The 26773-nt window shown below is 32.4% G+C and overlaps 2 protein-coding genes and 1 long non-coding RNA gene across 3 annotated transcripts in view; 2 read left to right on the forward strand and 1 right to left on the reverse strand.

Annotated features, from left to right (window-relative positions):
* Positions 1 to 6958: 6958 nt before the first annotated feature.
* On the forward strand, positions 6959 to 16349 carry LOC126892882 (phospholipase A2-like). Its single transcript, XM_050662705.1, has 4 exons — positions 6959 to 7180; positions 11057 to 11216; positions 13924 to 14082; positions 16222 to 16349. Exons 1-4 carry the CDS (start codon positions 6997 to 6999, stop codon positions 16298 to 16300), a joined length of 582 nt encoding a protein of 193 aa, XP_050518662.1. The 5' UTR covers positions 6959 to 6996; the 3' UTR covers positions 16301 to 16349.
* Positions 13493 to 26773, reverse strand: part of LOC126892886 (uncharacterized) — a 35277-nt gene continuing 21996 nt past the window's right edge. The window contains exon 2 of the long non-coding RNA XR_007701033.1: positions 13493 to 13737. This is a non-coding gene — a long non-coding RNA (uncharacterized LOC126892886). The remainder of the gene's footprint in view (positions 13738 to 26773) is intronic.
* The window catches only part of LOC126892884 (phospholipase A2-like), a 40808-nt gene continuing 36590 nt past the window's right edge, over positions 22556 to 26773 (forward strand). Inside the window, exon 1 of the mRNA XM_050662706.1 lies at positions 22556 to 22739. Coding sequence (XP_050518663.1) covers positions 22607 to 22739 — 133 coding nt within the window. The 5' untranslated portion in view covers positions 22556 to 22606. The remainder of the gene's footprint in view (positions 22740 to 26773) is intronic.

Here is a 26773-nt window from a genome sequence, read left to right on the forward strand (position 1 = left end):
GCAAAGCTGATACAAAGATTTAAGCTTATCAAATCTACTGATAAAACAATGGACAATGGAGAAACCAGTTAATAAAAAAACAAATAAACAGGTTGTTAAATAAATCGAAAATTTCCAGCAAAATAAAATATAAAATAATAAGAAAAAAGTAAGGTTATAAAGTAAATTCTTCTTTTGCTCCTGAAGTTGCCGTAAACGTCTCACACATCTATAGAACTATACGTAAAGGCCCTGGGGTCGTGAGAGACAACTACCTAGACGGCCAGAAAACCCATGGGCGTAAATTAGTTTAGCATTATAACGTTTTTAAGTAGTTGCGATTGTTGAAAAAACTTAACTGTGATATGTAGTTGTCACAATAGTAATAACTTAGTTGCCCATATAACTAAAGATATGTATTACTTATAGTCCTGTCGCCAGGGGGGGTACAACGGCCTCGTTAATTCAGATGGACTTACTCAAGTTTTTTTTATGTATTTTGACCCGTAGAACACGAATTTTTTGGGTAACAGTTGATCCGGATGTCGATAAGATTGTTATAGACCAAGAACTTGAGGAATCAAATAACAGCGATTTTTGGCAAAACAAAACAATATTTTGTATTTTTTGGGCCATTTTAAGTAAAAAATATTTCTACAAGTTTTTTCGTAGGATGCACAGTTTTCGAGATAAACGCGGTTGAACTTTAAAAAAATCGAAAAATTGCAATTTCTGAACCCGAATAACTTTTGATTAAAAAATAAAATAGCAAGTCTGCTTACCGCATTTGAAAGTTTAAGGCTATGGGTACATAATTCGCAAATATTTTACGTGTATCCCTACTTTTTCTGTCTTTACACGGCAAATTACGTGTAGTAAAATTCACACTGGTGTGGATATGTAAACATTACTAGAATGTCATTCTACTTGAAAATGTCATAATTAATTTAAAGAGATGGCTTTTGAATGTTCTTGGATAACTGTTATTTTTATAATTGCAAATTATTAATTCAGTTAATAAATGTGATAATTTTTTCACTAACTATGTTTTCAGTGATTGTAATAATTTATTTGTACAACAAAAACTAATAATCAATCGAGAAAAGAGGAAAAGTGTTAAAGTGATTTTTTAATAATATGTTGTTATTTTGGAACGCTTACAATTTTGAACATCTCTAACAACAAATTACTTGGATCACAGGATATATCTGATGTATTCTCTGCTTGGATCTTTCACAAATAATACACAATAAATAACTTTTTATTAAGTTCACGTCTTAAATCAATTATTTATCAAATACACTATATATCAATAATATTTAATCAATTTCTCAAAATATTCCCGATGCAATGTCAAATATTTAAAATTGTCACTGATTGTCAGTGTCTGACTGACAATATATGCTGACAATATTATATTCGGTTGAGTGCGTTGTAAGACAAAGACAGATTTGGAAAATATTACCACGGCATTGTGTTCATTTTTTTCAAATCCTGAAAAAACCAATAAATATTCTTGAAAAATTTAAACGCAGAATGAAAGACTAAATTATTACCGAGGGCCGAAAGTCCCTTAGAATAAATAAAAAGTTTATTTTGAATGATATATTTGAATTTAAAAATCACACTAAATTTTCTCTTAGTTTTTTCACCCCTGTAACTTATTATAATAAACATTGTAGAAGTTCTCAGGGACTTTCGGCCCTCGCTAATAACGTAATCTTTCATTCTGCGTTTAAATTTTTCCAAAATACTTATTAGTTTTCTCAGGATTTGAAAAAAATGAATCCCCATTTGAATAGCATTGCAGCCGAAAATACGTTCCGATCCTCTTAAGTCAAATTATATCGGTTTTGATTATTTGCATTGGTAAAAATTTATTTTTTTATTGTTTAACAAAGCTATAAACACGTAGGGTTTCCCGTGCTTTTACATGCGTTTTACCGCATGTAACGTAGAAATAGTCTTGATTGCACTAGTACCTATTCTACCTACTCGTTCGATTTTAAATGAGAAATCATAGAAACATCACTCACGCACTAGTTGTTTGTAGCTTTGTTTAACAATAACACAATAAATTTTTAGCAATGCAAATAATCAAAACCGACATAATTTGACTTGAACTTTCAAAGGCGCTAAGCAGAATTGCTATTTTATTTTTTAATCAAAAGTTATTCGGGTTTAAAAATTGCAGTTTTTCGATTTTTTGAAAGTTCAACCGCGTTTATCTCGAAAACTGTGCATCATACTAAAAAACTTGTAGAAATATTTTTTGCTTAAAATGACCCAAAAAATACAAAATATTGTTTTGTTTTGCCAAAAATCGCTGTTATTTGATTCCTCAAGTTCTTGGTCTATAACAATCTTATCGACATCCGGATCAACTGTTACCCAAAAAATTCGTGTTCTACGGGTCAAAATACATAAAAAAAACTTGGGTAAGTCCATCTGAATTAACGAGGCCGTTGTACCCCCCCTGGCGACAGGACTATTAACGTTGTAACATCGTAATGTCAGTCGGGTTAGAGGTCGTTGGCCGAAACAACTAAAAGTCCACTGTGGCAACGTTATATACAGTGCATTTGTTTGTAGTGACAACCAATGCGTCGAAAAATTGCTACTTGGGCTGATAAATACAATCAGATATGCAGACGATACCTACAGTTATTTTAAGTGATGATATGAATGGACTACAATATCTTTTAAATTCCATTGACACAGTGGGAAGAGAGTTTGGCCTAAACATAAACTGTTCAAAAACAAAATACCTACATGGTTTAACCGTTTGGCCCATCAATTAGATTCACGGTTATATGTTGATGGTCATATATTTCAAAGAGTACCAACTTTTAAATATCTTGGTTGCCATATTACTGAACAACTATGTAGATCCAGATAAAGAGCTAAAATGTAGAATCGAGATAGCCCGCACGATATTATTAAAAATGAAGTCAGTCTTGTGTAATGATAATTTGCAACTTAAACTTCGAAGGCGCATGATTAAATATTACATTTGGTCAGTTCTCTTGTATGGTGTCGAAGCATGGACATTAAAAATAATCACCATTAATCGTTTGTAGGCATTCAAAATGTGGCTGCGCAGATGTACACTGAAAATACCATGGACGGCTATGCTGACAAATGTGGCAGTCCTTAAGAGAGCAAATGCTGTTCGCGAGCTGCTTGATAACATCAAATTTAGAAAGATGGCCTATTTTGGACACGTAGTAAGGGTAGACCGATATAATATTCTTCAACTTATTATGATTTGTAAAATCGAATGACGCAGAGGAATTGGTAGAAAGCAGGCCTCTTGGTTGAAGAATATCAGGGAGTGAACAGGAATAAAGAAAGCAAAACAAATATCTAGAATATCTCGAGACAGAGTCAGTTTCGCCATGTTAATCGCCAACGTCAAGGGGACTTGATAGGGTACGTTAAGAAGAAAAAGGCAATAACACATGTTCTTAATTTCTCTGCTTGTGTATAAATAAAATATTTTCAATGTGTCTTAATTTTATGTAGGTACAAGCAGACAACAACTAAGCACTATAAAGTACAAGCAGAGTAGTTATAAAAATTGCACATTTGATTACTGTATTTTTAACCTAGAGGCAACTTTTTTGTAGCTTTATTTAAAATAGTTTAAGCTGTTGATGTGTCCTGCACTATAAAACTGATGTTGTAAAACACACAAATTTAGAGATTTTTTTAACACGTGACAACAGTGTAAGAAGAACCAATCTGACCAATATACGTGTCAAAAGCTGTGTCAAACTATTAACATGTATGTAGGCAACATATATTACACAAACATTAAGATTTCAACTTACGGGGGTAGGCGCAAAATTTCGGCTCCAATGCTTTTTAAATGCATTGATTTTTTTTCAAATCCTGAGAAAACATATGTATTTTTGAAAAATTTAACGCAGAATGAGTGATTACGTTATTACCGAGAACCGAAACTCCCTGAAAACTTCTATAGGAAATAACCTAGCCAACTTGTGTTTGAAACCAAATCCGTCATCTGGATCAAAGTCAGGATCTTGATCCGAATCACCAAGATCTTCGTTTCCGCTAGAATTATTTTTGTCTTTCTTGTAAGAGTACATTGGCGCTCCCTTTTCAAGAGCTGTACTGAAGTACTGGAACATGTCGGCTCGCTGTCGAGACTAGTAGTCGAGAATTGTGACGGAGTTCTGGAATTGAGCTTGTCTCAGGGAAATTGTCATCGCCATCCTCATCTCCATCAAATTCGGAAAGACAATACTCTTCATCACTTAGATGGTGTACTATAAGTTCAGCTTCTGTAAGCGGTCGATTTCTAGACATCTAAAAAACATAGGAATAATGTACTGAAAAAATCTAACCAAACCTAATATAATGTACTAGAAAAATTGTAATGACAAATAGGCCTAATAAACAATTTAAAGTCTTATAGAACCTTGTCTAGCAAATAAATACTAAACTTTGCTTTAATGTATCCGAAAAAAATTTAGTATTGTGCGTAAACTACGATCTCGAGATTTTGTTGGTTTAGTATGTGAAAAAATAACCTCTTATTTGGTACAATCCTCAAAATGATTAAAAATATTTTTCTATCGCTAATGTCAAACAACAAGATTTTTATAGAAATTTGTTGCCACAATATTGTTTAAGGCATAAGTTTCAAAACTAAGAAATAAAAATTGTTTGTACGCCGAGATAAATAAAAGCAATAAATTTTGGGGTTAGAATTCTCATAAAACATATTTATTCTTGCAATAACTATTCCAGTGCTTTTAAAGAATTATCTGCGAGTTAAAAATAAAAAAAGTACACTTGACACTTACCTTCAATTTTTGTCCAAGTAGCGTTTATTCCAAATGACACTTATGCAAAAAACAAAAATAAAAATGAACGATTTTTTACATAGACTGTTGCAGAAAGGCGCGCTGGTAATCATCATACCAGTTTTGTGAAAAGCACGTCGTTACCACGCCGCATACAGGTTTTCGGTATTCACACCTACCAGCAAGCATTCAGTGTATCGACTGCGCCTATTAGGATTGTTTTCACCGCAACTCTGATGACAAAATAAGCCGTAATAGCTTATGGTATATATAGCTACCAGAGACCGTTAAAGGGTTTTAAGGGGAAAGGCGCAAAATGTCGCCTGTCATTTCAATTCAATTTTCAATGTGTTTTAAATGTAATCATTTTTTTTTATCCTGAGAAAACTAATTAATATTTTTGAAAAATTTAAGCGCAGAATGAAAGATTACATTATTACTGAGGGCCAAAAGTCCCTGAAAACTTCTATAATGTTTAATTTAATAAGTTACATGGGTGAAAATATTAATTATAAATTTAGTGTGATTTTTAATTGAAAATATTTCATTCAGAAGAAACTTTTTATTTATTCTAAGGGATTTTCGGCCCTCGGTAATAACGTAATCTTTCATTCTGCGTTTAAATTTTTCAAAAATACATATTAGTTTTCTCAGGATTCGAATAAAATTAATACATTTAAAACGCATTGAAAATATTGACAGGCGACATTTTGCGCTTTTCCCCATAATTGTGTATATAATTTCTTCCCACCTATTAGCCGTATCAAGGACTTTAATATTGCTAATTGTGTCTACCCATGATATTCGTAGTATTCTTCGATAACACCAACGTCGAAAAGCTTCTAATTTCATCTCTTATCCTTACAACCTTATCCTTAGATCTATTCTTAGGTCCCAACTACATAATAGAAGTCTCCTTTTCACCAATTTTGCCCTTGCTATTTCTATTTCTATACGGCTTTTAATCTCTTGTGTTGGTTTTGCGTTTTGACTAACCAATATTCCTTAGATATTTGTCTACCCTTAGTCTATTGTCTATTTGGATATTATTAATATGGAGTGCATCGTTGTCTTTTGGATGTTTTGTAATAATGAAATTTGTTTTCTTTAACCCTCTAACCGGCAATCGTTCTTTAAAGAACTCGTCTTTGGAAATCTGAAAAACCTATACCTGAATATTATTATCGTTTAAACCTGTGTCGTTCCGTCCGTCAACAGGTGTTTTAACATTTGCTGAAAAGATTAATGCAATCCAAAATTTGGTTTGCACGCTGCTTTCAATTTTGTTCAAAAAGGCAGTGTAGACGCATCGATAATTATTTTTCGAAACGACCACGTGTTGTATCAAATATAATTTGTATTCTGAATATCCAATCGACTTGGGAATTTTTTTAGTAAGTAACATAAATGTCTTTTATCAATAAAAATTACTAGTTGGATTACAGAAAAAAACAGTTGTAAATAATGTTTGATAAAGTGAAGCGTTCTTTGAAGAACGCTTGCCGGTTCAAGGAAAAAAAATAGTGAACTTTATTTTTGTTTTTTTATTTTATAAAGGGATTATTAGTTTGATTACAGAAAAAAACAGTTGAAAAACATGTTTGACAAAGTGAAGCGTTCTTTGAAGAACGCTTGCCTATATAATAAAAAATATATTATTACTGAAACCAACTTTTTTTTTTCTTAATCCGGCAAGTGTTCTTTAAAGAACGCTTCACCAACCAACTTTTTTATGCTTAATCCGGCAAGTGTTCTTTAAAGAACGCTTCACCTTTTTTACCAAGAAAGTGAACCAATAAACTTTTTTACCTGTTTTATTGCTTTTTTTAGTTTCTTTTACCAATAATTGCCTAGAGAAAAATTCCCAACTTTCTATCTCTATTATTTCAGTTTTGCCTGCTAAGGGTTAAATTCATTTTAACTTTTCGTTACAAAAAGCAAGTAGGTACACACTTATGTAGTCTTCCAATAAATCACCTTATCGACGCAACAATAATGAGATTCAATCAATTTCCTACTTTTTTATCAAACTACATTTGCGACCAATTCGTATTGATTAAAAATTTACATAACAAATTAATGGTTATCAAAAATTGCGAACAACTAAAAAAAATAAATAAATCTGATATCAAACCTATTTAAAGACAGGCACTATTACACAATATTTCTTAGCTCCACAACCACAATGCAAAGTTTTAAATTATCTGCCTTTTTGGTATTTTGTCTTTTTTATAGCACCACAGGGGTGCAGATAGTTTGGGATAACTCTGTAGCTCCTAATTTTAATATGTTTGAAGGAAATAATATAGAAGATTTTGTTGGAAGAATGGGAGAGATTCGAGTTTCTAATCAGTTCTTTATTTATCCTGGTAAGTATGTCATCATCAACCTCACCATCACTATCATCATTAACCATCATCATAATAATTATCATCGCTATCGTTATGCTAATCATCATTTATGCCATCAGCATATTTGTTGAATCATGATCACCATTATCATACAGCATTCTGCGACTAAATTTAAACATCTCTCTCTTCTGTCGTTTCTCCATTACTGAGGATCGTGATTTCTTCCAATATTCCTAACAATGTTTCTCCATTGGTCTCTATCTTCAGCTGCTCTAAGAGCTTCGCAGAATGAGTTTCTAGCTGAATGCTTTATTTGGTCAGACCATCTAGTTGGTGATCGTCCTCTTGATCTTCTCCCCGGAACGTTTCCAGAAACAATTAATCTCTCCAAACTGTCGTCACCTCTGCGAACCACGTGACCAAAGAATTGCAGAATTCGTTGCAGACATATTGTGGACAGCCTTTTTTTAATATTGAGTTGTTTTAGAATGGAAACGTTTGTCCTATGAGCCCTCCAAGGTATGCGCAGCATTCGTCTCCAGCACCACATCTCAAAGGCATCAATTTTTTGGCGCTCGCATGCGCGAAGAGTCCAAGTCTCTGCTCCGTATAGAAATATTGAGAATACAAGGGCATTCACCAGTCTCATCTTGATATTTTGAGAGATAGATCTGTCTTTCCAAACTTTAGTTAGGCGACTCATCGCATTTTTTGCCATACCAATACGTCTCCGAACTTCTGCTTCACAGTTACCATCGTTAGTTATACTAGACCCGAGATAGACAAAGGTGTTTACTATCTGGTATTCCTGTAATATGTTAGTCAGTTGAATCGTGTCAAATCTGCCGACCACCATTATTTTTGTCTTAGCTTATTAATTTTCAGACCAAAATTTAAACATGGACCTCCCCTAATTTCTTCCCGCTATGTCAGTTTTGAGTTGCCAGCGATTCTTTTGACGTTGTATGTTCATCGTGTAGGTGATCTACCTTTGCTTCTTCTGTTTGCTAGTAGTCTCCACAATGTAATTTTCTATCTTCACCTATTCTGGCCACAAGGCCAGACACTTGATTCATTTAGCGTCCCACTCCAATTGTTTGAAAGCATTTTTGTTGCATATTTATTGAATACCATTGAATTATTGCAAAACTTCATATATCTGCAAGTTTGTTTTGCAAAGGTGTTTAGTATCTGGTATTCCTGTAATATGTTAGTCAGTTGAATCGTGTCAAATCTGTCGACCACCATTATTTTTGTCTTAGCTTATTGATTTTCAGACCAAAATTTAAACATGGACCTCCCCTAATTTCTTCCCGCTATGTCAGTTTTGAGTTACCAGCGATTCTTTTGACGTTGTATGTTCATCGTGTAGGTGATCTACCTTTGCTTCTTCTGTTTGCTAGTAGTCTCCACAATGTAATTTTCTATCTTCACCTATTCTGGCCACAAGGCCAGACACTTGATTCATTTAGCGTCCCACTCCAATTGTTTGAAAGCATTTTTGTTGCATATTTATTGAATACCATTGAATTATTGCAAAACTTCATATATCTGCAAGTTTGTTTGCTGTGGCCGAGAGTGTTTCAGAGCTGTAGTAGGGGAGCCTAAGAGGGTATTTTTGCAGTTACTCGAACCCGTCAGATTATCGTATGGGGAGAAACGTGGTACCCTGCAGATGTAGGGGAACAAGGGGCTTGTTGTAACAGGGGTAAGTAGTAACCGTAAGTAAGTATTTGACCGTTGTTAACTAATTTAGCTGGCTCAATCTTATTCTCTTATCGCGCTGCAAATGACACCGTCTAGCCAGTCATCCTCCCATAGTTGCAAATAGTAGTTTTGTGCACGAGCTTCAATTGGATGAGTTAATATAAAATTTGGTGTTCATTTCTTTTCTAAATTTAGTTATTCTTTGACGTTGCTTAACAATTTTACGATTAGGAAGATATTTTTACAGTTATTTTAATAAATATACAAAATTGTGCTACGGGGTATGTTGTACCAAAACGTTGGGGCTTGTTGTAACATGCTGTAATATGGCTTCGTGTATTTTGAAATGAGCTGAAATATATTTTGGATTAATTTCCATGAAGATGCGAAAACTGTCTTACCAATGTGCCGTGAAACTCAGTGCTAAGCAACTTCTTTTTTATTGGTATCAAAATTATAGAGTTGGTCCAGATTGGGTTCAAAATGTTATGCGTAGAAATTTACATTTATATTTAAGAACACCGGAAGCCACGCTATTAAGTCGAGCAACATCTTTGAAAAGGAGCAACGTTCTTATTTTCTTCGAAATATACCCAAAAATTCAAATTATCGTACTGTTACAACCTGCCCAATAGATGTTACAACTAGCCCCAAGCGTGCTGTAAGTTGTAACAATGCACTTTTTTTCGTAAAATGCTAGTTGATTAAAAATACCAGTCTTTTTAACTTTTTTTCAGTTCACTTTGATTCAGAAAGACTTAAACTAGCGTTGAGTGTTTAATTAGTGATAATTGGGAAAATCGCTGTCAAGATATATTTGATTTTATGAAAATTGTTACAACTAGCCCCCTCTTCCCCTACCTCTACCATATATTGGCTCTTAACTCAGGGGAGTTCGTTCAGGGGGGTCGAAAAAAAAACTATCCTTAAAAATCCTCGAAATTGTCAGATTAAGATAAGTTAAGTACATGCAAAAGAGTGTACATTTCAAAAATCTAACGATTTGAGCGGGGCGTACGGAAATGGGCGAGTCAAAAAGTTTCACAAAAAAAGCGAATATTTCTCGAAATGAACGTCACATCGAAAAACTAAAAACTACGTTTTCAATATTTTTCAAAAATCTATCGAAAGATACCAAACATGACATCCCACGGAGAGGGGTGGGGGGTAAATTTAAAATTTTAAATACAAATCCCGCGATATTTCGCAAAATAAACATCAGATCGAAAAACTGCAAAATACACTTATTCAATAGTTTTGAAAAATCTATCAACACGACCCCCACTGAGGTGGGGTGGGGGTTACTTTAAAATCTTAAATGGGAGCCCCCATTTTTTATTGTAGATTTGGATTCTTTGTATGAAAATAAGCAACTTTTATTCGAAACATTTTTTCGAATTATTGATAGATGGCGTTATAATCGGAAAAAACGATTGTTGGAAATTGAAAATTAAATTAAAAAATGGGAAGTCCCCACTAAAATGGGAAAATTTTACCTAACTTTTTTTGGTTTTAGGACGTAATAATCACAACCCAATAGGTCCCCAAAGCGCTCGAGTGACTGCACATTTAGCATACTTTGCTCCCCTACAATAAGTCATGATTGTAAGCACACATTGGAGGTTTCTTCCCAATAAAAATAGTAAATTAAAATATTAGGTACCTATACGCTGTGAGCTCGTAGGTAGAAGGGATATTTACAAATTATCGAGCGCCAGTAGTGACAAGTCTGTAAACGATTACTGGAAATTTGACATAAATGTCAAAGTGATTACTTTAAAATTAAAATTAAAAACATTAATTATAAAAAATATTAGTTTGTCAAAGCTGTGTTATATATTTTTACCTTAAATATACTTACGTTTTAAATACTGAATTTAAGTTTTCTTAACGTTCCGTAATATCTAATTATAAATTAATATATTAATCTTACCGCCATCTACACGATAATTGTGAAAGTATCCGAAGTAAGAAATTCATGTTTTATCAATAGAACGTCAAAATGATTAGCAAAATCTTAAAAAAATCGATTATAATTTAATTACTTTTTTGCGTTGTATAATTAAGCGATAACAATTAAATAATAAATTTAAAAATTACCAGTGAAAGTTGATTAGATATCCGCTAGGAGCGACACCAGCGAAGCTCACAGCGTATAGGTACTAATAACTGATATTTTTCTATCAGGTACCAAGTGGTGTGGAGCTGGGAATATAGCAGAAAACGATAATGACTTTGGTACTGAAATAGAAGCAGACAAGTGCTGCTTTGCTCACGATCACTGTACGGATACTATCGGAGGGTTCCAAACTAAATACGGTTTAACAAATCCCAACTTTTATACGAGGTACAAAATATTTTTATTATATAAGGCACGTAATTTAGTATAATCATGAACTTCTTCGTTTATGGTAATTTCTGTTGTTTCTGGTTCCAATGTTATTCGTTGTTTCTCTGTATATAACTTCTTTAGATAGTCAAACCATGCATCCTTTTCTATGTGTTTCGGGTCTATTATTTCCTTCACCTCCACTCTTTTACTTCTTATAGAGCACCGGTTTTTACTTTTTTACACGGAGTTTTTCGCTTTAGGACGAACTTGCTCGATTCATGGGTTCCTGTACCGATTCGAAGAATATTTTTCTTTTCTTTGTTCTCGCATTGGTCGTCATCGTTGAGTCCGTCCAGTTCCGAGGAATAATCCTTTTTCTATTTTCTCTATTAACCGAGATTCCGGTAACAAAAATTTTTTGCTTAGATGGCATTATACGGGGGTGAATGTAAGCGTTGTTCTTTCTCCTAACTTTAAAAAATTTTGTGGAAAAATTGGAGGGCTGATTTTGTTTCATACTCCTTTTGTATTATCCTAGAGGTATCACTAAGGTCTTGTTTTTTGAATTATCTGAATATCTCTTTTCTTGTAAGAGCTGTAATTAAAAACACTGCTTTGAAGGTTTATTCAATTAAAAATATCAAACGCACTAAAATTAACAAAACAAAACAAATTTAACAACAAAACAAAACAATTCAATAGCGGTTATGTCCACCTCTTGCAGCAACGACTGCTCGCAATCTGTTTAGCATCTAATAAAGATGTGTTTTCCTTGCCTGGGGAATAGCCCGATACTCCTCTACCAGGGCCATAACTGTACCAAATTTTCTGGAGGCCTAGGATGACGGCAAATTGATTTTTTTATTCATCCCATAAATGCTCAATATGATTGAGATCTGGGTTGCATGCGGGCCATGCTAATCTTATCAATCCAACCTCAATTGTATGAGTCAATCAGTGTTTTTATTTACAAAAAATGGTACAGCTCTTACAAGAAAAAATATATTCGGATAATTCAAAAAAAGAATGTTGGTGATGCCTCCGGGAAATTATGACAGGACTATGAAACAAAATCAGCTATTCCATTTTTCCACAGAATTTTTTTAAAATTAGGAGAAAATACAACGCTTCCTTTCACCCCTGTACAATGACATGCAAGAAAAAATTTTTGTTACCGGAATAATACCAAACAATATGAATACATGTACCTACAAACTGGTGTAAGAATCTTGAAAATCGGAGCACAAATAATAAAGTTATAAATTGTCAAACTTAATCAAAAATTTTGGGTGGCGGAATTTTGTGCCGGTGAGTGTAGCTTCAATAATATCATTTTGTATATCAGTTTAAACTCTCAAAAAAACAGATGTTTCTAGATGTTGACAAAATTTTTGATCTTTTTTGGCAATTAATGTTAACAATTTCCTGTAATTACCTGGATTGTCAGAGTCGTCGCACTCAAAATGACCACGAACCGCTAGCTAGTTCTTGTTTGGCCCAAAAACATACAGTATCTATTATAAGTGTGCTAAGGATACACTTATCTATTTTTTTAACAAACTCATTATGTTTAGCAATATTTGCTTTAAAAGCTTGCATGGTTAAGAGAACTTTTGATTTTTGTTTTGCCAAACTGAATCAAATTGGGTATACATCTTACATGTAGGTAACGGAGAAATTTCATGTCTCCTTTTTAAAAATTTAACACTATTTAAATCGTGAACCTGGTCCACCCATTTTTCTGTAGAAACCAGAAAACATGGCCAACAATACAGTGTATTTTTCTTGCAACCATAATATAACCAAGGATTTTCACTGTACCAACTAAATTTAAAATATCGAACTACTTTTGTTGATTCCTTTTTTAAATTGTTTAAAATAGGTCTTTCATTTTTAATCTCATTTTTTTCTTCAAAATTATACAAGGAGAATTACTTTTCAAGTAGTTGATCGATTAAGAAGCGACACTCATCCATGGTTAACTGCACGCACACTTTTTATAGGTACTGTCACCAATTTTAAATCTGGTAACAGCGCTACTGATACACAGCGCGCATACCGTCGCTTCTTCAAAATTTTCAGTCACTAGCCGGTCCCGAGCGCCAGCGTGGGTATTATAACCATTGTAACCAGAAATGAGTCTGGTAACAGAGTATAATAAAGTGCAACTGAGTCACATAAACTCGCCAATATTTTCGTGTCTACTAGTAGTTGGCTATTTACTGAGTTAGGTACTATTACCACATAATATAATAATATATTTCTATTGGTAAAAATATTGGTAAATAGAATTATTCATCGTCATAAAATATTTATTTGCAAGATTTTTAACTGTTACCAATGGTAACAGTGGTTACATGGACGCTTCGCCAGTGGCTTGATGTCATCAGCCCATCTGGTTTGAGGTCTTCCTTTACTTCTCTTATTTTCTCTTGGTCTTTATTTAACAATTTGCTTCTTCCAAAGATTGTCTTCCATTCTTCCTATGTGTTTTGCCCAGTCCCATTTTACCATGGCAATCTTTTGGATGGATTTGCTGAAAAGAGATACGAATAGTGAAAAAGATAAAGCTGAAGTTGATGAAACGAGGTGAATTAGATATACAAGGTTAAGTTTAATTATGAAAGGAAAGAAAAATGGGAAAGATAGAATGGAAATTGATTGGCGTAGACTGTAGACATTTAAGGGAGTTAATAAGTTAATAAAACCAAATTATTTTTAGGCTTAACTGTGAATGTGATAATCAATTCTACGACTGCCTAAAGTCAAATAATAATATGGTTTCAGAGCAACTAGGACATATATATTTTACTGCCTTAGGAACTAAATGCTTTAGCTACCAATATCCCATATCTGGTTGTTCGAAATATACATTCTTCCCGTAAGTATAAAACATATTAATAACTTTTTTGTGGCTTAAATTCCCCACTTCCCACATAACAATGGTGTTCGCATCATGTTCAAAGCATATACTAACAACATTCGTCGGAGTATAATCTTTTTAGTATATGCGTAGTACATGCATAGCATGTACCTTAAAAAAATTCTGAATTTCATGTTCTTTGCATATACTTCAAAGAATATTCTCCTCGTACCGAATATACTGAGCACATTCGTGTACGTACTATCTCGGAATATTCGTAAAAGTTTATTCTTAGAATATACCTTTATCGAATATTCTTTAAAAGTATATTTGAGTATATTCTTAATACATACTTATAAGTACTTTTAAAATATCTTAAAAATATTATATAATAATGTTAGCTTTATAGATTATTAACTTCGTTATTTTTAGAATAATTAATAAAATTTATGTAGCTAATATTGGACGAATTAATTTCTTAAAATTGTTTTAATTGTATGGTAAAAAAGTTTAAACATTAATTGTATTAACGAAACAAAAATGTTCGTTTTCATAATTGAAATGAATTTACCATTTCGAGTTTACCATGGGTAATTTTTACATCGTTGGATTAGGTACATTCAGTTACAAATTCATTAACAGTCATTTGTTTCGAGCTTCTGTCATGTGTCACATAATATTAATATATCTACGTCATACGTTATGGGCATATACCAATGATACAAACCAAAGACGTATGATGTAGACGTAGATATATTAATATTATGTGACACATGACAAAAGCTCGAAACAAATGACAATCGATGAAAAGCCCTATTGAAAGAATACACCATCTACGATTTTTATCACCAGATCGTAAAAGCAAGTATTTATAAAAGATCGGATAGGAATTATATCGACGTGATAATATGGGCCATTCCAACATCAAAACGTGCCAAAACCCACAACGGCCACAACCAACCAAACTGCAAACGGCCAGTCTCATTCTGACAATTTCCTAGCTGGATAGGGATTAGGGAAACAACGGTAAAATATGAAAATGAAAACAGACATTATTTGTGTCTAATTATGCATGCAGTGTTAAGGATGAAGGTGAACGATAAAGTACTAAAAGGACTAGCACTAAGAACATACATAATCTCTTTATTTTGTTTGCGGTGCTTCAAAACATGATTCATTTTGGTAACTCAATATTGCTTAAATTGTAGATAAGAACATATACTTAAGTATATAAATTTTAGTTACTTATAGGTTAATTTAGATAAATATTATATAATATCTATATAAATAACTAAAATTTATATATCCTTACTTTTTAAGTAATATTGCAGAATGTACTAACTACATTCTCATATGCAATTAGAATATACAACAACTAGGTACTTTGTAGAACCAGTAGAACCTAAGATGAGATTAGGTGATGCTGAAAACATACTTCTGAGCAATATAGCACTTCCTTGGAATATTCCTAAAAGTATATTCTTCCCAGATACTAAAAATATGTGCGGTAGTACGTTCTAAGTATATAAATAGAAGGTTTATAGCACCACCTTGGAATATTCTAAAAAGTATATTCTTGGTATATACTGAAAAGAACTGCGGTGGTATATTCTAAGTATATACATAGAACGTTTAAGTACTGTAATGTAGTATATACTCAGTATCTTCTCTGCACATTCGCAATGGTAATTACGCATATTCTCAGCATATACTTTTTCTGAAAAGTATGTTTTATGAGTCTACTAAGAACATGAAATTGTTATGTGGGTTAGTTATAGCATGACTAAAGCCGCGTCCTCACTGGTAAAAATTTGTGACGAACCAGCTGTTTTTCGCAAATATTTGCGTGCTCGACGTAAATTGTGCTAAGTTGGACGTGTTCGTCGCATACATCGGACGCAAGAAGGATTTGCGTCGCATACGGTTTGCAGTGGGACGCTTTTTTGGTACAGTGTGTGTGTGTTTTTACAGAACAGGAGCAGACGTGCACAGCGATAAAAAATTTTCGATGGTCGAATAGTTAAATTTGCGACGAACCATTAATTCAATACGCACGCGCACGTAAAAATTTACCAGTGAGGACGCGACTTAAGAGATAACAACATCATTCTTTGACATCATTATCACAACAAAATCATTAATTTACTGTTTTTTCAGTACAACGAAATGCGTTGCTTACGAAGTAGACGAGATAAAAGAAAAAGAGTATCAATGGTTTGATGTTCCCAATTTTTAATTCATTAGAGTGTTTTGTATAAAATTATTAAATAAAAATATTTAACGTACCTAGCGTCAATTTTATTTGAGATATGTAGAATAAGTGAGTAGCAAAAAACAACAAAAACTGTTTTCAAAATTACTCTTGAACCCCAATCCCATTTCCCACACGAGGAATCCATCCGAGATTGGACTCGAGAAGAATATCCGAGATTGGACTAACCTCAGTGCTTAATAGATGTTTCACGTTGCAAAAAATAGAGTAGCGTTTAAAGAAGTGATCGTCAACCTTCGTTAGAAGACGGCACAATAATAAGTTCCGCGTGTGAGCGATAACTAAATATCTCTACCAAAAAAAAAAACTTAAGAAAGAGTTTGAAATCACAGACAATATAAACGAAGCATGGGTAAAAATAAAAAACCATATAACTAGTAGCACAAAAGAAGCCATTTGAGAAAGGACAATTGATTTAAACAGCGGCAGAATCAATAACCATCATTCACAGCAGAGCCTGATTTAAGGCAGTGGGGGCCCCTGGGCAGAATTGTTGTGGGGCCCTACCTCCTATCATTAAAAAGTTGTTTAAAAAAAGTATGGTACACAGCCAACTACAGGGTTTTCCCTTTTAGCAATTAAAAAAGAATTTTGATCTACTTTTATAAATATATTTTTAAATAGTAAAAAATACAAGAGCTGTATCTTGTTACAGTAAAATATTAAAAATAAACATAGTAAAATGTATGGTTAAAGTCCGAGTACCTACTTTTCGAGATTTTTGAAGTTATAGTTCTTTACGCGCGATATGAGGGTGAATTTTTATATGTTAAAATCTACGTTCCGGGCGCATGCGCATTATAACTTTGTTCTGATTGGATGTTCAAATGACATGTCAAAAATTATCCAATATGGCAGCTGTAGCGCAGCTGTGGTTTGGACGGTTGACGGTTTGGTTATGTATGGTTGTTGCGTTTTAAAATTTGTGGGAAGAGAAACAACAAAGGTTAGTTAATAGTTATACTGCCTTTTGAAATAGTTTTCATATTATATTTTTGAAGTTATACTTCAAAATGTTTTAATTTATGTATGTATCAGTCCAGAAAAGGTGTGGAAAGAATATATTAGTGTTTTTAAATATATTTTTCTACAAACGTGTTTTAATTTATGTATGTATCAGTCCAGAAAAGGTGTGGAAAGAATATATTAGTGTTTTTAAATATATTTTTCTACAAACGTGTTGAAAATGCAATTTTTAGGACTCCATAGGAGCGTTAAAAATGCTACTTTAAGGCACTAGTGCTTTAAAAATTTTAAGGCACTGCAGTTAAAAGTGAATTGTCAAATTGTGAAACGTCAAAATATTTATATTTCATTTATTAATATTAATATTAATAATACAACTTGCGCAATTTGAAAAAGGTGGTTTAAAGCGTTTTTTATTATAATTTTGTGTCTTTGGATTTGTCTTCCTTGGGCGTAAAATAATAAAACATCTATTTTTATATTTCACTTGTCACCGTGATGTATAATTATGTATATCTGAAAGGTAAGTAGCATGCGGCTTGATGGCCTTGTTGGTAGAGCATTGGACCAGAGATCAAAAAATCGCGAGATTGCGGGTTCAAATCCCGGACGATTCATACTTTTTTCTTTTTTTTTTTAATATTTGGCTTTGTTAAGTTTTGGTTCATTTTTGGTAATTATTGTTAATTTTTTGTATTATAACTGTTAAGTAGGTATATTTATTTCGTTGAAATTATATTATAATAGAAGTATAACTTGTTACGTGCGTACAAAGTACACACACATTCTTTTTTTAATTGAAAATTCCTTGATTGTGTCGGACATGTCTAGTTGCTTTGTGTTCAATGCTCATTATAGATAGATGTTTCAAACGCTTTTGGCCCATCGTCGACCGAAGTCGATTTTTAATTAACTTAAATTTTGATAATGATCTCTCTCTACTGCAGTTGCTTAGCATCACAACTAAAAATATAAACGAAGTGTCCCCACAACGTTTATTATTCACATTATTTTCGCAGTCAGTACATTTGCAGTTCTTTACTTAGGTATATTTGATGAGCGGATTTCCTCTTTAAATTAATTGAAAAATTCTACAAATTGTACCAGTTCGACATCTAGATTTTCATCTAAATCATTGCTATAAATGTCGGTAAGTTTCAGTGAGTGAGCTTCAATTTCCTTGGGAGTTGAATTTTCCAAAAAAATGTAAAAATCCAAAATTGGAATTAATGGATTCATATGCATAAAGCCTCTGACTTAAAGAGGATATGAAGTGATCTATAATAGCGATAAAATTCTGAGTCCTAAATTTCTATGATGTTATCATTTCAGTCTCTGAAATATTCCTTAAAAGAATATAAATTCTTTAAGTGATCTACCTAAGTGCCGCCACTCCTGAATTAAGGTCAATATTTCGATCTTGCAGAACACGACTTGTGCTGTTTGTACTCTTTAAGATTTCATTCCAAAATATTACAAGTATTCCTGTTTCCGGTAAACACATTCGATTATACAAATTATTTGCATCGCTACCAGTTTCAAATTGTTGCTCATCGTATTTTGAAACTTGGATAATTTTCCATTAATCTGATTATAACCTTTAACTAGTTCTTTTGCGGCTTTACTTCTAGATCACAATCTTCTGCCACGGTCGGCGTTGCTCTCGCTTAAAGACGCTTTTGAACATTCGATTAACAAATTGTATTTTTGTAGAGGAAGTGAAAAATACGAATAGTTGATATAGTCTTTCCACGAAATCAAAGAATGCAATGGCAGCAAGACAACACTTAGCTGCAGCTTTTGCAACTAAATTTAGAGAGTGGGCGGCACATGGAATCCACAACGCCAAGATGTTATGTTATCTAATTTTAGCCTCAACACTATTGTATTTTCCACTAATAACTGACGAGTTGTCGTAGGACTGTCCCATGCAGTGTTTCAAATCGATATCATCTGGAGAGAATGTCATTAGAGAATAAAATATGTATATATTCTGCTTTATGATCGTGATTTTAGTCCAGGGCGCATCTGTTTTGAGATGGACGTTGAGAGGTGACTCAAATTTTTTTGCAGAAATTGCTTGAAAATAAATCAAATAATAATATTTGAGTTATCTTCCCTCTCAAAAATGTCTGGAACATTGTTTAAATAATCAAAATGTCAAAAATTGAAGGAAAAATTCGATTTTTTTCTTCGTTTTTTGATTATAACTTTCAAAGTATTCATTTCCGAGAAAATTTGTACTGACATAAAAGTTGCGTAATTAAATTTCCTACAATCTAAAATTAGTTAAAAATTTAAAAAAATAGTCACCCTAGTTGCAAACTAGCAAAAATTGCGAAAAAACCATACAAAAACAAGTAATCATATTTTACGTTTTTCAACCATTTATGCTACACTTAGGACCTTCATATTTCACCCAGAAAAACTTTATGATACAGTAAAACAATACTGTAAATTTCATTAATATCGGTTCAATAGATTTTGCAAAATAAATTTTGCAATCCAGGTTTCGCAAAAAAATTCATTTTTTCAAAATGTTACAGGACTGAAAATAAAGCAGATAGCAAGTTGATTTTTTTTTGCTTATAGAAGTGTACTGTACCTTTTATTTGCAATTTGCAAAATTAAAATCGATTAATTACCACGGCGTCAGAAATTTTTTTAAATAAACAATAATTTTTGATGCTACGCGCAGGACAGCGGTGTTCGATTCACAAAAGTTGATTTCCACCAAAATTTCTTCCAATCTTTATCTAATATATTATTTTCTTACTCTATATTTTGTTGTATTTTAATTCCACAAAAATCAAACTAATTTTATTATTGTTTGTGAAATATTGTTTAAACAATTGCATATGTTTAAAAATAATAAACTTTTATTTTTTAAGTTAAAATATATGAACAAAGAATGTTTTTGCTAATAAAAGTGTTATTTCAAAGGATAGAGTATGTGTTTTTATTTTGCAGTAAACAAATTTATTTATTTGTATCGAAATGTAATAAAAATTAAAATGTATCAATTATTATCAAAGGTCATTGGAATGCCCAATCAGAGAAAACTATCCGCTGTCCTGCGCGTAGCACCAATAATTAATGTTTAATTAAAAAAATTCCTGACGCCGTGGTGTTAATCGATTTTAATTTTGCAAAATTGCAAATGAAAGGTACAGTATACTTCTATACGCAAAAAAAATTTTCAACTTGCTATCTGCTTTATTTTCAGTCCTGTAACATTTTGAAAAAATGAATTTTTTTTACGAAAGCTGGATTGCAAAATTTATTTTGCAAAATCTATTGAATCGATCTTAATGAAATTTACAGTATTATTTTACTGTATTATAAAGTTTTTCTGGGTGAAATATGGAGGTCCTAAGTGTAGCATAAATGGCTGAAAAACGTAAAATGCGAATACTTGTTTTTGTATGGTTTTTTCACAATTATTGCTATTTTGCAACAAGGGTGACTATTTGCTAAATCTTTAACTAATTCTATATTGTAGGAAATTTAATTATGCAACTTTTATGTCAGTACAACTTTTTTTGGAAATGAATACTTTTAAAGTTATAATCAAAAAACGAAGAAAAAAATCGAATTTTTCCTTAATTTTTTGACATTTTGATTATTTAAACAATGTTCCGGACCTTTTTGAGAGGGATGATAACTCAAATATTATTATTTGAGTTATTTTCAAGCAATTTCTGCAAAAAAATTTGAGTCACCTCTCAACGTCCAAATGTACTAATATTTTTACAGATGCGCCTTGGTCTATTTGGCAAAAATACATTTTCAACAGGAGAGAAACCTTCCATGTAACGAAATCTCACAGTTAATTGATTGCCAAAAATAATTCTATGTGAATAATGCGCTGTTTTTTTAAGTTTCAGGTTTTGTGGGGCCCCCAGAATGTGAGCCTGCCACCCCTTAAATCCGGCCCTGATTTACAGAGGAAATAAAAGATTTAGCAAAAGAAAATAAAGATGCATACTTAAGATATATTAACAATATAGTGCCCCAGAAGAGTATCAAAGATATAGATCAGAAAGAAATAGAACAACTAACAGAATCAAAGATATAAACTAAATACCTATATTGGGAAAAATTCTCAAATGACATGGAACATGATTTACGAGGAGGTCAAAAACGGTATGGAACATGTTGAGGAACAGAAAGAAGCCGATTACCGAAGAATTACAAATTAACGCAATAAAACCAGTAGAGTGGGCAACTCACTTTGAAAATATTTACAAAGACGATAACGATTGTAATGAAATACAAAGAAATGACCTACAAAACATTCTCCAAAAAGAAACAGAGAATGACAACATCCCCCAGGAAGAAGTAGATACAAGAAGCAATCAAAAGATCAAAAAAATAGAAAATCACCAGTTCCAGACAATATACCAAATGAATTAATTAAATACGGTGGTATAAAAATAATAAAAGAGATAACAACATTATTTCACAAAATTGAAAACAGCACGAACAGTATCAGAGGAATGGAGAGAGTGTATACATCTACAAAAAAGGCGTAAACACAGATCCTACGAACTATCGAGAAATTATACTACTCAATTTTACATCAAAACTATTGACAAAAGATCTATCCCAAAAAATATACAAAAAATGGTGGTATCAGTGTCGGCAAGTCACTTGCCGTCTCACTTCCAACATGTGAACAAGTCATATCTAGATCTCAGATATTACCTAGGGCAAATTAGAAAATATTTAAACATCCAGGCTTAAGGTAACATTTTAAACCAATGTTTCCTTGACGGACTACTTTTACTGGGCTTTGACCCACATATTTTTGTATAATACTATCTTGGTGGTTAGCATGTACATTGCACGTAAGCACTGATGATGACTGGTAGACCAGTCGAAAACTAGTTATGTGAATTTGATATGGCTCTTTTGAGGGTTTTTTAAATATACCTTTTATACAGGATTTTACTGTATTTTTGGACCTGGCAACATGCACATTTGTTAAAAGGGGTCCACTTTGAGTAACATTGTGCAAAAAATTCGAATTAGAATATTTTTCCTAGCGGATGCGCAGTGGCTTTCTGGACTAATCATCTAAATTCCCACGTTTATAACAGTCATTTTTTATGTAGGCATATCACACTAGTTTGATTTTTGTAAATTACATAGAAGATCCCCACTTAACATAAGGTGTCCCCGGAATAATTACTGGAGCAAGACAGAGATAACTCTAATTAACATGTTAACTACACAAAAAAGTATTTATATATACAGTGTTCAATATTATTTGGTTGAAAGCTAACTCGAGCTGTAGAAAAAATGAAGTTTGGCATATGCAAATTCATTGTTCTAGTTGCTTTCGTTGATACATCCCATGGATTTTTCGGAATAAACATTAATAGAGTTATGGGCGACCTGGACAAGATTTTTCCTAGTTTATTAATCTTTCCTGGTGAGTTTGGATCAGTTAACTTTCTTCATAAATTATCATCTCGACCGTTGTCATCCATATCAGCAGTATCGGCTTTATCGTCACCCTGATCTTGACGTTGAACTCGTTTCTTTTATAAGGTTGGTTAAATTGTTTGTTTTTGTATTTTAAAAATCAAGATTTTTTAAAGAATATGGTTTTATTTCTGAATATGTTGTGTTGTATACGTTTCACTTAAATACGTAAAGCATATGTTTCACCTAAATATTGATATATGCCAGTAATTCGTAGTTACTCTTCTTTTTAGCTTCCCAACATTTAGTTCTGTACATCATAGCTGGTCTTATGGCTGTTTTATTGACTTTTCCCTTCGGCTCCATTGAAACTTTTTGGTCACCTCTCGCACTCCACTTGCTTCTTTCTACTTTATCCATCCAACCCTAATTCTACTGCATACATCTCCATTTCTTTCTCCATTACACAGTAATACATATCCACCGATCATAAGAACTTAAAACTATGACCTTTTCACAATCATTTCACCATCCATGTAGGTAGTAATTCGATCTTAAAATGAATATTCCAAATACTGCTTTATTTTGTCCTACTAAGTTATAAACCTTTTACCTCAAGAGTTTGTTTCCACTGTTCTAGTTTTTGTTTTAGATCTCTTTCAGTGCTTTTTACTAATATCACATCTAACACCACACTGTCTGTAGTTTCACTGTTATCCGATCTAATACTAATGAAAATAAATAAGGACTAAGCACGGAGCCTTAGTTCAATCCTACTTTCAGATGCAGTTTATCAGTCTCTCCCACACCTGTCCTAACACTATTTACTACTCCTTCATACATGTCTTTCACCACTTTACATATTCATCGGGAACTCCTTTCTTATAGTGATGTTGAAAAAGTAACTATTCGTTACAAAGTACTCGTTACTTACGAATACCGAAAGTAACGATTCCTATACAAAGAGGCAAATCGTTACTTTGATTACTTTGATTACTTCGTTACTTCGTGCCAATCGTATCAGAGCTAGTAACGGCTATTGTATCTACTTTGATTACTCTGATTACTTCGTTACTTCATACCAATCGTATTAGAGCGAGTAACGACTATTGTATCTACTATGATTACTCTGATTACTTCGTACCAATTGTATCAGAGCGAGTAACGACTATTATATCTACTATGATTACTTTGATTACTCTGATTACTTCGTACCAATCGTAACAGAGCGAGTAACGACTATTGTATCTACTTTGATTACATACTTTGATTACTCTGATTACTTCGTACTTCGTGAAGGTCGTGATTATATCGGAATACCTATACAAAATACCTACCTACTGAGAAATACAATTCTCGATATGATTACCGGTACTCAAATGCAAAAGTAATCATAGTAATCAAATCATTTTTATCCTTAAAGAGATTGGTGAAGGTCGTTGTTATATCGGAATACCTATACAAACCTACCTACTGAAAAATACGATTCTCGATATGATTACCGGTACTCAAATACAAAAGTAATCATAGTAATCAAGTCATTTTATCCCTTAAATAGATCGGTGAAGGTCGTTGTTATATCGGAATACCTATACAAAATATCTACCTACTGAGAAATACGATTCTCGATATGATTACCGGTACTCAAATACAAAAGTAACAAAAGTAATCATAGTAATCAAATTATTTTTATCCCTTAAACAGATCATTGAAGGTCGTTGTTATGTCGGAATACCTATAAAAAATACCTACCTATTGAGAAATACGATTCTCGATATGATTACCGGTATTCAAATACAAAAGTAACGAAAGTGATCATAGTAATCAAAGCAACGAATACTGTAAATGATTACTTTATACAAAATACCTACCTACTGAGAAATACGATTCTCGATATGATAACCGGTACTCAAATACAAAAGTAACAAAAGTTATCATAGTAATCAAAGTAACGAATAATGTAAGTGATTACTTTATAAAAAAAGTACCGATTTGTAACGAATACTCGAAAGTAACTATAATCAACATCACTACTTTCTTATTGAGCGCCCACCACAGACTCCCTCAAAGAACTCTATAATATGCGTTCTCAAGATCAATAGATACCATGTGAGCGTTGGTTTTTTATTTCTGTATTTTTGATTCAACTGTATTTTAATGAAAATTGCATCTGTTGTTGATCTGCCTTGCATAAAGCCAAACTGAGTATGGGATATTTCGGTTTCTTCATATATCCTATCAATTACTCTCTACCATATTTTCATAGTGTGGCTAAGTAGTTGTATGGCCTTGTAGTTTGTACATTGTTATACATCTAGTCCAGAGAAATAAGGTTTTTGTCGGGACACTTGACCATCCAAGTTGCAAATGGATTTTTTGGGTACTATATACCTAATACATTATAAATATACAAAAATGCCCGTCACAGTTCGGACGAGAAACTTAGTTATTAACAAATAAGGGTCAAAATGGCAATTTTTTCGTTTAAATCGCTACAGGTAAAAATAGGGCAATTAAATTTCTTATTTATAATATTCTTCTTTTTGTAGATGAGCCAAGGTTTAAAATGGCACTTTTTGAATTTTGGTCCGATCCATTTTTGTTTCGGAAAGTGCAAAATAAGAATAAAATTTCAAAAATAAAAAATGTGCTATAACTTTTGCGAAAATGGCCTTAAGACTTTCATATTGCACGAAAAGTTGAGTCAAACATTCCATATAATGCACAAAATTTTTTAAGACGATTCGTCAATTAGTTTAAATTTTATTCAATTTGTTTATCGCAAAGGGCTTTTTTTTCGCAATGTTATTGTTCAGAAAATAATAATGACATAGCAATTCTGTAGAAACCACATGCAAGAATAATAGTTATATTTTTAAAGTATTGAAAAAAATCATTAAATCATTGAAAAAAGTTTAGTAAAATAGTCATTTTTGGCTTCTAAACAATTTGAATAACTTTGTTAATATTGACTATAGAGTAAATCTACTTTAGGATTTCAAAAGCTGGTATTTTTATACGAATTTTCAGAAAAAACTTTTTACCCAGGTTAATTAAGTTCAAAGTTAGCCACCTTTATTATTTAATTCGCAGTTACTTCTATATACATCAAATTTTCCTGTAACAGTGTTAGTTACCATACTACTCCGAAACGGCTTGGCCGATTTTTATAAAATGTTACACGTTTATTCTGTAGGACGTTGAAGATTAATCTATTTTTTATACCCATAAGTTATAATAGGGGGTTGCCCACCTGACATTACTTTTTATTTTTTTGGACAAAATTATCTACCTTAATTTTATATGATGTAGAATTAAAAAATACATACAACCCTTAATTTTCACTCTTCTATCACCAACCCCTATTTGTTAATAGCCATCTATATTGTTATGATCTGCTTTTTATTTATTTTATATTAATTATTATTTATTTGATTAATTATTTAATTGTCGCAAATCATACATAAAAATACATAAAAAAAAATCTCAGGGTGCCTTTTTATAATATTAAGAAAATGTCTAAATTATCTTACGTTACACTTATTTTCTCTCGTGGGTTCAGTATCTCTTAGTTGATCCTAATCGGGATAAAATAGGGAAAAGAAATAAAGCAAAATATTAAAATAAAAATACAGAATTGTCTTTTATTTACCAAAATCAATACTCTAAAATCTATCAAATCTAAAACCTGTGGACACAGATGTCCGAATGAAATTTTTACCACTTAAATTTATTATAGTTAAAAAAACAATTTATCGGTTTGTTCCCGATGACTTTGGTAAAACAAACTAAACAAAACAAATTTATGTATTCGCAAGATTAGCTATACTTTTAGAAATATTGGAATTTTAATTCATATGCTTTTTACTCAAAAATTTAGTTTCCGAACATAAAAATATCTTTCACATAAGTTGACTTGCCTTTTTCTTCACTCACTCTGATGTCTTCTCGTGACCCAAAACAGCTCTCCCTCGTTGACTATGTTAAAGGCTACTCATCAAAGCCCTCTCCGTTCTCCAGCTTCAAAACTATCAGCATACC

This window comes from Diabrotica virgifera, chromosome 9 (assembly GCF_917563875.1).
Source record: "Diabrotica virgifera virgifera chromosome 9, PGI_DIABVI_V3a".
Taxonomy (NCBI): domain Eukaryota; kingdom Metazoa; phylum Arthropoda; class Insecta; order Coleoptera; family Chrysomelidae; genus Diabrotica; species Diabrotica virgifera.

What these genes read in the sequence shown, in the direction of transcription:
- LOC126892882 (XM_050662705.1), top strand. Translation starts at nt 6,997, where the DNA reads ATGCAAAGTTTTAAATTATCTGCCTTTTTGGTATTTTGTCTTTTTTAT. An exon ending in TCAGTTCTTTATTTATCCTG is followed by an intron (nt 7,181 to 11,056) that starts GTAAGTATGTCA and finishes TTTTTCTATCAG; the next exon opens with GTACCAAGTGGTGTGGAGCT. An exon ending in AATCCCAACTTTTATACGAG is followed by an intron (nt 11,217 to 13,923) that starts GTACAAAATATT and finishes AATTATTTTTAG; the next exon opens with GCTTAACTGTGAATGTGATA.